This window comes from Meles meles, chromosome 6, assembly GCF_922984935.1.
Source record: "Meles meles chromosome 6, mMelMel3.1 paternal haplotype, whole genome shotgun sequence".
In the NCBI taxonomy this organism is placed as follows: Eukaryota; Metazoa; Chordata; class Mammalia; order Carnivora; family Mustelidae; genus Meles; species Meles meles.
In genome coordinates, this window is record NC_060071.1 from 114,353,054 (window position 1) to 114,366,156 (window position 13,103).

The following is a 13,103-nucleotide window of genomic DNA, read 5'->3' on the forward strand; positions in this document are numbered from 1 at the left end:
TGGGTATTTTAATTTACCATAAATATAAAGGAACTTTAATATTTCGTTAGTGTTGAGAAGTGAGGGCTAGTCCTGCCTTGAAGTCATTCCAAGTTACAGTGAGGGGAATCACAAGGAGGCATCATGACATAAGGGACAGAAAACCAGAACAGGAAATGTGCTTGGGGAAACTTGAAGAAGTTTCTAGACCCCAGTTTATTCATCTACAAAATGGGCCTGAAATTTAGCTGTGTCTGTTTTAGATTATGGTATGAATAAAAAAAATGTATATAAAGATGCTCTGACAATTATGGAGTGCTTTATAAATGCAAGGACTTTCCAGTACAAAACACAGACCTGTTACGTGTTGCTTTTTTGTCTGAAATGCATTTTGCCTTCTTGGTATAAAAATCTGGATCAGTCGACCTATTTACCCAATGTTCCATGTATCCACCTATTTACCTACCTCTCTTTTTCCAAAGCCTCTCAACTGAACACATCCCAAATTCTGAATTTATTAATTGAATTAAGGAGGGGAAATGAGGTAATCAAAAATGTTATCAATCTTTATCCAGGTGGCCAAAGTAATATCTGATCTTTGAAGTTCTGCTTACTGGCTCACTAGGAGATAGATATTTATTCTTATCAACATGAGGTGTTTATTAATCACTTAAAAAGGAATTACAATACCCATACACCAGCTGGCTCAAGTACCGATTTTTAGAGATGAATATCAACAACAGGACCAAGAAGGTGTTACCTAAAAATTCAATGTCACGAACATTCCCAAGTCCCAGGTAAAAAGGAAGATGTGGTCTACTGTTATAAAATATAAAATGGCAAATCAATAAGAATACACACCCCGAGAAGCTCCAAACAGATGGGTGAGAGTTAATCACTTTAGAGAGGAATTTTAAGGTATTAAACAGTGCTATTTTCTAGCTGTGAAAGCTCATTAGTATCTGACTTTATTTGGTGAAGGTTATTTATGCTCTCGACCATGCTTATTCAGTTTTAACAGATCTATGCAATAGTTCCTTAAGAATCCTTATGCAAATAGGAGTTTTCAGGCTACACAAAAATTCACACAAACTCGAGGTCCTATAAATGAAATTCCTTTATAATTAAATTTTAAGAAACTGCAGAGATTTAGGCATTATCATTCCTTGTTGTTTAAAACAAAATTAATTTCCATCAATAAACTAACAATAAATTAAAGAAGTACTTATTACTTTTTTTTTTTTAAGATTTTGTTTATTTGACAGACAGAGATTTCAAGTAGGCAGAGAGGCAGGCAGAGAGAGAGAGAGGAGGAAGCAGGCTCCCTGCTGAGCAGAGAACCCGATGCGGGGCTCAATCCCAGGACCCTGGGATCATGACCTGAGCCAAAGGCAGAGGCTTTAAACCACTGAGCCACCCAGGCGCCCCATGAAGTACCTATTACTTTTAATGGGCAATAATGGAACTAACTTATGTATACAGTATTGGTTTAAAAGGTGATATACCCATTGCGGAAAGATTTTTAAACAATCAAGAGAAAAGGTAAAGTGTTACAACTGAATAACGAATACATGCAACCATAAAACTTTCTCTGTTTTGCTTACCTGTAATACAAATTTCTGATCTATGTATTTTTTGGCAATGCTGGGTTGGAATTCTTGGCTTTCCAAAAATCGTATGAAAAATTCATATACAAGCTGCAATAAACAGATTATAGTTAATTTCAAATTATAATTCACTGAGCGTAGTATCAAAAAACCTTAAAAGCCTGTAACACTAAAGCTGACAGGGCTTAGAAAACTGAGTTTTAATATCAGTTATAAGCTATGCTAGTCCTTCTTGTGGCTCATGATTGCTATTATGTTTAACTTTTTAAATTAAAAATCTGAAAACACAGCCAAACAAAGCAAATAAAAATCCCCCACTGCCTAACCATTTATGATAACCACTGCTGACAATTTAAGGTATGAACCTGATTTTTTTCTATCTTATCAATAAGATAGAACTTATCAATGAACTATAAATATATTTCTATATAGTTTTCAAGTTACTTTTACCATCTAAACATACAAATGATGTCAATAATATCTAAGTTATCATTCTTAGTAGCTATAAATAGGCCATTATACATAATTTATAATGAATTATTCCATTATTCATAATCGATTTAACCAATCTCCTATGTTTGGACGTCTAAATAGCTTCTGATTTACTTCTACATCAAATTATGCCACAATGTGTATTATATAATATATATCAGGGAGTATTTGCTCAATTACTTCACAAGGAAATATTTCTACAAGTGGAATTGTTAGGGCAAGACATATCCAAACATTTTAGGATTTTCAACACCCACGCTAAATCTCCTTTCAGAAAATGTATGGCAATTTACACTCCTCTACCCAATACATGATAGTTTATCAGAATACTCTCATCTGCACAGAATAAAAATATCCTCATCTGTAGAGTCAATCTCAAATAATCATTCTGGTAAACAGTAGAAGATCACTGTTTATGCTCTTTGAGAATAAATCTATGTTAAAGTATACATTAGATCCTGGTGGAGTATAGAACAGTATATAAAAAACAGAACTTTTTTTTTTAGGTAATTGATTAATCTTTTTTTTTAATTAACATATAATGTATTACTAGCCCCAGGGGTACAGGTCTCTAAATTGCCAGGTTTACACTTCACAGCACTCACCCTAGCACATACCCTCCCCCATGTCCATAACCCAACCACCCTCTCCCTCCCCGCCACCACAACCCTCAATTTGTTTTGTGAGATTGAGAGTCTCTTATGGTTTGTCTCCCTCCTGATCCCATCTTGTTAAAAACAGAACTTTTAACAAGAAACAGACAGGCACTGGGTTGGAAGACTAGCTCTGTCCCTTACTAACTGTGTAACCCTAGGCAAATTCATTTCTCTAAGACTGTTTCTTCACCTGAATAACAGGGGATGACAATCCCTAAGATTAAATGTGATCATGTATATAAAGCGCTATGTACAGTGACTAACACATAACATCATTGTAACTTTTGCCTAAACAGCGTTCTCAAACTTTTCAGTCTTGTTCCTTTACATTTAAAAATTGTTAAGATTCCAAACCTTTTATATATATGACATATATACATGAAAAATACATATATTTACATATGTAAAGTCAGAAACACAACCTGAGAAAATTTAAAATACATACTTACTATTTCATTTTAAACCAATAAAATATATTACATATTAACATCCGTTAATGCGGGAAATAACTATTTTTGTGGGAAATAACTATTTTCTGAAGAGAATTACTAAAAAGCATTATTTTTCTTATTTTTGAAAAATCTCTTTAATTGAGTATTAGAAAACAGATTATTGTCCGCTTCCATATTCAATCCGTTACAATATACTGTTTTGGTGGAAGTATATAAAGAAATCAAGCTTCATGCAGATCTAACAGTATGAAAAAGGATTAGTATTTTCAGTCTTTTCACATAATTGTGAAAATTCTTCTTTGATACTACACCAAAACTTGAGTTTCTTAAACAGAAGTCGCAATGCAGCATCTGAAGCCAAAATCAATGAATTTTTCATACTCTGTAACACTAAATTTCAATTGTCTGTCTTACACTTTGAAAGGATTTTTACCCATGCATGGCTTTCTAACATCATTCACTGGCCAACTGGAAAATACTGGTTCACCGACTTATGAAGATTTTTCTCATGCTGACAAGTTTTATTACATAGTATCCAAAGTCCTATTCCTTAAAATCTCCAATTTTATCAAAAAGTCTAAGTTTTGATAAACGATAAAGTTCAAGGTGACAGCAGAAAGATAAAAGTTTTCCAAAATTATAATACTAAATTTTGCTTGAATGCTCTAATTTTATCAGTTGTTTTGTCTATTTTCAAGAAAACATCCACCAAATACCCAAGACAGAACTACAGTTTGCCAGACATTCCTTCCAGTAAAAATACTTCATGAAAAACCAGCTAGTTTGGCTGGTAGCTCAAACAATCACATAAATGCTTTAGCACAAGACAAATGGATATACTTCAGTATGTAGTCACTGGGCTTTGTGCATACTTCCATTTCCCTCTTTGTCACAAAGAGTATTTTTTAAATTGTGTACTCAAAGGTCAAGATTTAATATTTAATTTCATAATTTTTACTGCTTTTCCAAGAACATTGTTAAATGAAATTGCCTTTTTTTTTTTTAATTGTCAGCCCACGGCAGTAAAGAATATGATTACAAAGCCAATTTGCCACAACCATCTTGATTTGTGCTAAGGCAGCAGCAATTTCAACCACCAATGCTTTTACAACTATCCGTTCCAATGTCAACACAGTGAAAACAGCAAATAGCACAGTAATATTATGAAACTAGTTTTGACTTTGCAGGCCTGAAAATCAGGGCTCAGGGTCCCCCAAGGGTCTGCTGTTACCACTAACCTAAACACATCATACAGTGATCTTACAAGACTTCAGACTCTAACTTAACACTTAAATTAGGTATTCACATTAGGATTTTACTTTAAAGTTAAAAAAAAAATTGTTTTTCTCTTTGAAACTCTGAATTTGAAAAACTTTTTGCCCAATGATCTGAACATTGTCAAGCTGTACTTCTACGCATAATAATATGACCGAGCCCTCCAACACCCTCTAGAAGAATAGTTCTTTTTTCAATACACTAATTTTTCAACTCTTTCTTTTATAAATAGAATGTCAGCCTATTCAAACAACCCATAAAAGGGGTTTAATTCACACAAAGTGGAAAGAGTCTCATCTTGCAGGCCTGACTTGTGGGCTGGCAGGGCTTTCTAGCGGGACCAGCAAAGTGCTCCCCTCTGGTCCCTTGAAAGCAGATACAGTTTAAAACAGTTTGGTGGAAACGCTTTAGACACATTTACTAGTAAGTATAAATCTTGTCTACACTTATGAGACAGATTTTTAACCTCAGAATCAAAAATCTCCCTTGAATTTCCAAAGGGAAAGAAAGAATAAGTACTGAGAGAATAATTTCACTGTTCAAAATCACATAAGTGAATGCTCCAAGGAACATGAGTTAAAAAGACTTTTTAGCATTTCTGTTTTTCAGTCTCAAGTGTAAAGCACTCAAAACAATCCCCTGATTGTAAATGTAAGTCCTGCAAAATCATATTCTACTGGAATTACAGACCCAAATACAAAAACACACACACACAAAACCATAGTAACTATGGAATACCAGTTTAAAAGATACCAAGACAGATAAGAGAAAAGATCAAATAATACACATACAGTAGAACCTTTGGTATATTTAAACTAAAAATTTGTGGATTTAAACTTTTTTCTATTTTTCTTCAAGTTTATTTATTTATTTGAGAGCGAGAGAGCAAGCAAGTAAGGGGAGGGGCAGAGGGAGAGAAAAAATCTCCAGCAGACTTCCCTCTGAGCACGGAGCCCAAGACACAGGGCTCAGGGCTTGATCTCATGACCCTGAGATCATGACCTGAGCCGAAATCAAGAGTCAGACGCTTAACAGAGTGGGCCACCAAACTTTTGCTATTTTTAAGAATCTCCAAAGATCCATTATTTGTTAGGTGTAGTTTTGTATGGGCCACAAATTTAAATCAGACCAGAGGCGTGCAAAACAGTCAACTGGCCAGGTTCGTTGCCCCATCGCCCAATAACCATGTCTCAATGCAATTTTGTTGTTGCGTACTATTATCAGGTATCTGGTAATAAATGCTGTGCTTCCTTATAAAAATGTGATCCAGAAGAAGCAGCCCCTGCTAATGCTGGAGTTAATAAAAAGTGGAAAGGTCAGAGAAAGTGCTATGTTTTGGTCAGAAAAATATTGCTGGATCAATTAAAAAGTAAATGTTAAATTTAGTAATATCTCACTATCACATGAATGACCTGTCATGAACAGGTAAGGAGAGTCCTTGAATGCTCAGTGAGTGCTCTTATCAGTATTAAAACACCTACCAGTGAAAATGGAAAGGTGACCAATTTGTAGAGTTAGAATACATAAGAGAAACACAGGAATCTTGAGTACAAAGACCTTCAGAAAGGAACAGCTGAAGACAATAGTGTGCCTACTGACTTGACCTTTATTACAAATGAAGGTTAATTTGTGAATTTTAAAAGTAGGTTTCCTTTACCTGATCCAGTCTAAGTCATATTTTCCCCTAAGCTAAAGCAGGGATCAGAGGCTTATAGGCTTGAACAGGGTGTCAACACAGAGGAAGCCAGCCCATTTTGGAATACACTTTTTGACTTTACATCATAAGGGTAAAGGTTTCATCATCGCTCCTCACTGTCGCTTTGGTTTTACAGTTTCAGGTGAATTAACAGTTAACGCTCCTGTAGGAATGACACAATTGTAAGCTAGAGATTTTGGGTGACAGAATTTAGTTTCATAGCTTTAGAAATTAATTTGGTCTGTATTTTACAGAGTCATTAAGCTTAGGAAGGATTAACTGAAATACTCGGTTCAACTTTACTGTGCTTTAGGGGAAATCTATATCTCTGGTGATCATGATTTAGAGCATTCAAAAAGCTCTTGCAAATGACAAGAGTAGTCTACTGTCTCTAGGATATAGAGAAGAGAAGTTGAAGCTTTGAAGACAGCTTTCTTCCTGTCTTTTCCAACCATGAGATGTGGGACTTTCCTTAAGAGATTATCTTATTTGTTTTGTTTTTTAAATTTCTTTAAAACACTGCACTTTAGGAACAGGTGCCAAATATTAGGAATAAGACATGACAAGAAGTCCACCTATTCAAAAGAATGATTTTTTTAATTTTAATTTTTGTCACAATCTGGGATACACCATAAAAAGCAACAAATAATTTTCTAAATTTCTTAGATTGCAGATAGTATGTCTGACACCTTTAAAAAAAAAAAAATCAAGCTGCTAAAATAGGAAATCAGCCACAGCATTTTAACTTATTTACTCAGTCTTGGCATTGGCAGCAGGAATACATATGTATAATACACCCGGGTAAGAGCTGAGGAAATGGAGGCCCAGAAAGCTCTCTCCATAACTAGGGGAAACGGCATACATGTATATCTGTAGCAACCTTGAGCTGGCAAAGCAGGACAGGGTAAGTTGCAAACTGATGTCAAAAATTCTGAAGTGGGGACAAAAGAAACTTTAAGACACCCTCTAGGCCTCGCCTTCCTGCAGCCATTTTCTGCTCTTCTCAAAGTCAACAAGTATCCATGAGCACACTTCAAAGATACAATGGCTTCTGCCTCTGGCTGAAAGTGTACAAGGTTTTAGCCCCTCTCTACCATGCCTTCCCTCCTGGCTGGTTGTCATCCAGCCTCTGAGGACATTCTAACTCAATGGAAAGATAGCTTGAGGGAGCATTACATTCACATTTCCTTGTTCTATTCCTTTGAGAAATGTTGGCCTGCAGCGCAAGCAACCAGGAAGGGAAGATGGAAAATGACTGGTATGGGTAAGTAAATACAGTCCAGATGGGCCTGGTGCTGGCACAGGAGATACAGGGATGGCCTTGACCTGTCCTGGCACATGCATATGACTGGAAAACATGGCTTTCCCAATGCAAGAGAACAAAACTGTCCTTCACATAACCTTTCTATCAGTTGTTGCTCTGCCTTACAACACTATGAAATAACTACTGCAATTTGCTTTTGCCCTTGCAGGCTACAGAAGCACATCTGTGGCTATCAGAAAGACAGGCATTCAATCCCCAGGGAACCTGCTGATGAAAATGAGATATAAACTCTATGACCTAATCACATCCAACTAATACTAATGTGAATATAGCTCAGTTCCTGTTGGAAGCTCCAGCAGGCAGGATCACACAGAAGCTCTCATCAAAGAGCAAGAACAGCTGGCTTGACCCACAACTTGGGAGGAACCACACTACAGCATTATACCACAACTTATTATTTTATTCTTTTGGCATCCTAATTACCAAGAGAGAAAGGAACACAGCATTCTCCAGCTTTCCATTAATGTACTCTAATTTGATTTCTGGGTGAATAAAGGCCTTCAAGAAATTCCCATGCTAATTAGCTAATGAGTTAATGGAGCTTTCTTTTATAACAAATGGTAGTTCAAAGTACCTGTAAGTGTGGCCACGATGCCTCAAGGGTAGGTTCGTCTTCTTCTGGATCAAATTCATTGCTGTCACTAGGAGGGAGAGTTCTGAATATATTGCAAGATACCTAAAAATAAACAAGCAGCAGAGTTAAATGGAAGCACCTCCTGGGCAGCCGTATACAAGGTTTGCAGCCAGCCAAAGGGAACCCAGACGATAAATGACAGCAACACCACCAAACCGGAACAGGGACCTCTTTCTATAGCCCTCGTGGCCTGGACCACCTCCAGACAAAGCCGGAGAGCGGCAGAGTTGCACCTCCTGCCCACTTGAACAATACCCCTTGTCTTTATATGGCCATCCCCACTCCAGGCCCCTGTGACTTTAGACCCCCCATTAAAGCCTGCTCTTGGTTACTTACTGGTCAAGTGTGCTTCTAATTAACCAATTTACACGAAGATATAAATAACCACTAATGAATGGGCTTTGTGTGTTTCCCTTTTCAGGTTTATTCACAATTTGCAAATTTACAGATTGAACTAATGGTAAAATGTCAGACATTTACAGAAAGCAAATCAGAAAAGATATTTCCGAGCCTAACACCCTTGAAATCATACCTCATCTGTTCTCGGTGGGTTTACAAAAAACCAGGGTGCCTGACAGGCTCAGTCACAAAAGCATGCAACCCTTGATCTGGGGGTCGTGAATTCAAGCCACATACTGGGTACAGAGATTACTTAAAAATAAACTAAAAAAAATAGTAATGATGCCCAGGATAAGATGTATCTGTGATACAAATCTCGATAAGCTAGTTATTTCTTTACTATTGGCAATTTCCAAATTAAATGCTGGTTGCTCAAAGAATGGCTCCGACTTGATTTAACCACTGAAACTGGGCGATGAAGAGATGAGGACTTATTATTCTATGCTACTATTTCTGCATATATTCCAAGATTTCTACAGAAAATGGTTATTTTGAAAATGTGGTTGCTACTATTCTCAGGGTTCCTTCTCAATTTCTATTCTGTTTCTTGTCCTACTTAGTCATCTATCCTCTCCCAATGACCCAAATACGTCCTCAGATACAAAGAATAAAACAGGAGGGGAGGGGTAGCGAAGAATAAAAGAGGAGGGGTAGCAAGGGGTAAATGTATAGAAAGCAAGAAGTTTAAAGAAAGGAGACTGAAACAGAAGCCTTTGCTGGACTTTCTACATAACGCAGAAAATACAAAGTATAATATGCTGCTCTGAAAGAGGAAAGCAGAAAGGCTTCTGGGGTACCACATAATCTGTATCTATTTATCCATTTAACAAATATTCATTAAATGCTCATTATATTCATACACTATTCCAGACACTGGGAAAATAACAGTGAACAAAGCAGAAAAAAAGTCTGCGTCCTCCAGGAGCTAATATTTTAGTTAAAAATTCACAAATACCCTAATTTTCTTACTACAGATACTGAGCCCAGATATGTAAGCTATGGAAAGGAGAAATTTGATTTTAAGTGTCATAGGAAGCCATCAGTTGATCTTAAACAGAAATGTGACAGTATTTTATTTTTCCTTTAAAAAAAAATCATTCTGGTAGCTCTCTCTGTATTGAACAGACAGGGAAGAGACAAGTTAGAAGCCTATGGAGGTGGCAGGCAATGATGATCGCTTGGACTAGAATGATGCAGAGGAGACAGAAGTAGACTAATTCCAAATCTACTCTGGAAATAATATCTGCTGCTGGCCTGGATACATGGGATAAAGAAAAGGAAAGAATCAAGGATGAGTCACAGATGTAGGCCATTTATCCAAGATGGAGATGGGTGGGAAAGGGAAAGCTTTCTTTGTTTACTAGTTTGGGGTAGAGGGGGGAGGATCCAGAGATCCCGTAAGGAATGTGTTAAAGAAGCAATATCCAGGAGGTAATCAGACATATAAATCTGGACCTTAGAGCTGTACATCAGGACTAGAGACATATAAGGACTCCTTGGCGTATAGATGATTTTAAAGCCACGAGCCCAGTGGATCACCTTGGAAAGGAGTAAATAGGAAGAAAGGAAAGGACCCATAGGCATCCAACATTTAGAAATCAGAGAGAGAAAGAACAACCAAACAACACAATTGAAAAGGAATAGAAGGTAGGAGAAGAAAAGAACTAGAGTTTGGGGTCTCAGAAGCTAAGTGGGAAGAGTATATTAAGAACAACAAAGAGGTCAACAGCAGTAAATGCTACTGTGTGATTGACTAAGATGTGCACAGAGCAGTATCTATTGGATTCTACAGTCCTATGAAGGGGATACCATCACGAACTCCAATTTACCCTTGAGGAAATGGAAGCACAGGTGTTGTTAAGATCTGAGGTTACACGTGGTAACCAGCAGTTACAACTGAACCCAGGCTGTCAGGCTCTACCACAGTGTTCTAGAAGAGTTGGCAGGCCACTTCTCTTGCTCTACTTTAGCTTAGATGACTGGGAAAAAAGAAAAAATCATCACATTAGAATGCTTTTGCCATGGCCAATGACAGCCTGCACAGGTCTATTATGTTATTTTCATCCCTTGGAATGATTATCAGAAATCTCGTTTACAAAGAAACTAGTGACTTTTCAGAAAACCGTCAACCCATGACTCTCTTCAACCAGCCAGCCACACCGTAATCAAAAGGGCAGAAGTCTTTTGGTTACTTACTTTTGAAACCATACATATATTTCAAAACTGAATTTTCATTCCAACTAAACCATTTGTATCTACCTTACTCTGTAACAATTTTCTTTCCTCTTCCAAGATGTAAAAGTAAACCATGAAAGTTTTAAAAAAGGGTGGGGTGCTCCTGTGTAGTAAGAAATCTGGATAAAAGGACATGGAAACTTCTGCTGCCTGGTATTCCTGGTCGTATCAACCCTCTTACAGAGCCCACCATGTGCTGTAGCAATTATTTGTTTACATATCTGCCTGTCTCTCCCTACTCACCAAGAATATGCAATGTCACATTCACATTTGTTTTCCTAGCAAATACAAGGCATCCAATAAACATTTGCAAAATAAAAATTTGGACATATTTACAAAACTGTGTATTTTGGTTTGGCTTTTTAAAAATTTCAAGTTAAAGTGTTCTGAGTGATTTAAATTAATCTAAGTTATTTAACTTAAGATGTTTTAACTCTGAACAGTGAGTGATCTAAACCTTTGATTTGGTCAAAACTTCATCTCTCGATTATCATATCAAAAAAAATGTCAAGTTGTGTAAATTATCCACACAGCAACTAGCTCCAAAGGCATGCACTTCTCACTCAGCCACACACTGACATTTTCTTCAGATGTGCCTTCCTAATAATGCTTAATTTAGCTTACTTCTAAATATTCACCAGATGAGTTATGAGGAAGCTCAGATCCATTGAGCTAGATAATGAAGAGCTGACAATCGGTCAAGTAGTTCTCTAGCAAATTTGGAAAGACTGTCAAAGCATATCAAGTGTCATGGAAATGGCCAAGCTTTTGAAGCAGCAGGGGACATACAAGGTGCTTAATAAAAATGTCACGAAATGAATGAATCTTTGCTCCCCTTCTTAAGAATCTGTTCTAAAAAAACTAATCCAAGACAAGTCTGTAAAAACTACTTAAGCAGCCATTTGCAACATTCTCCAAAAAATGTAAAAGTAGAAATAACCCCTATGTCCAATATTTAAGAGGTCCATCAACTTAGCAGAATACTGTGCAACATTAAAAACGATGGCTAGGGGGCGCCTGGGTGGCTCAGTGGGTTGGAGCCTCTGCCTTCGGCTTGGGTCCTGTTCTCAGGGTCCTGGGATGGAGCCCTGCATCGGCTCTGCTTGGCAGGGAGCTTGCTTCCCCCTCTCTCTCTGTCTGCCTGTCTGCCTGCTTGTGATCTCTGTCAGATAAAAGGATAAAATCTTCAAAAAACTATATAAAAATAAAATAAATAAAAATAAAAATAAAATGATGACTAGGGTGCCAGGGTGGCTCCATCGGTTAAGCGTCTTCCTTTGGCTCAGGTCATGATCCCAGGGTCCTAGGATCAAGATCCGCATTGGGCTCTCTGCTCAGCAGAGAGTCTGCTTCTCCCTCAACCGCACCCTCCTGCTAGTCCTCTTTCTCTCACCCTCTCTATCAAATAAATAAATAAATCTTAAAAAAAAAAAAAAAAAGATGATGGCTATATGGTAGCACAAAGAAATGTTTATGACTAAGATTCAGGGGGAAAGACAACAGAAAACGATATGACTATAACTACAAGGGATGAAAGTGGATAGCTAAAAGGAAATTTTTAAAAGCTGTAGTAAAGCAAGAGGAATATGGATGATAAACTAGTAGTTGCTGTTATCTCTTGGGGCACACAAAGTATGTCCTAAATCTATAAAAAGCCTAAGTTAGAGACATACAGCATATAAATTATGCCCTTAATTTCAGTATGAAAATGGGCTCTTGAATTTGTTTGAATAAGATTATTACTGTCAGGAAAGAGTTAAAAACCATGGCTTCCTACAATGCCTAGAGCCTAGCTCATGAATGAATGGTTGAAAGATTCAATGAATGGACCAGTTTAACTGTAGAGTTAAATCATTAATTTAAAACTTGAGCTCTCCATGGATGGGGGAGCTGGGTGAGGCAGTCCTCCAAATTCCCTGACTTTTCTGCAATAATTTTGTATGGTGAGTCCAACTGGGGAAACAATCCAGTTGCTTTGGTCAGACTTTCGAAAGATTCCCAAGATCTAAAAACGGCCTAAAACCACTATCCAAAATGGTACATTTGCTTTCATTAAATCTTTATCAGTGGCAGCCACTTCTGATGTATAGTCCAGGTTTTATTTTCTAAGCTTTTATTTATTTATTTGAGAGAGAGAGGGAGCACAAGCAGGGAGGGGCAGAGGGAGGAGACGAGGCAGGCTTCCCCACTGAGCAGGGAGCCCAACACAGGGTTCAGTCCCAGAACCCAGAACCCAGAACCCAGAATCATGACATGAGCTGAATGCAGACACTTAACCGATTGAGCCACCCAGGTACCACTATAGCCCAAATTTTAAGGGATTATTAAATAGGTAACATTATTAAGTTGGTGAC

At 37.3% G+C, this 13,103-nt stretch overlaps 1 protein-coding gene across 3 annotated transcripts in view; it reads right to left on the reverse strand.

The window, feature by feature from the left end:
- PPP2R5E (protein phosphatase 2 regulatory subunit B'epsilon) overlaps positions 1-13,103 on the reverse strand; it is a 146,300-nt gene that overhangs the window by 37,242 nt on the left and 95,955 nt on the right. For all 3 annotated transcript variants that reach the window (XM_046008673.1, XM_046008672.1, XM_046008671.1), the window contains exons 4-5: positions 8,056-8,157; positions 1,584-1,676 (exon numbers count right to left, since the gene is read on the reverse strand). In XM_046008673.1, the coding sequence (XP_045864629.1) occupies positions 1,584-1,676; positions 8,056-8,157 (195 nt within the window). The remainder of the gene's footprint in view (positions 1-1,583; positions 1,677-8,055; positions 8,158-13,103) is intronic.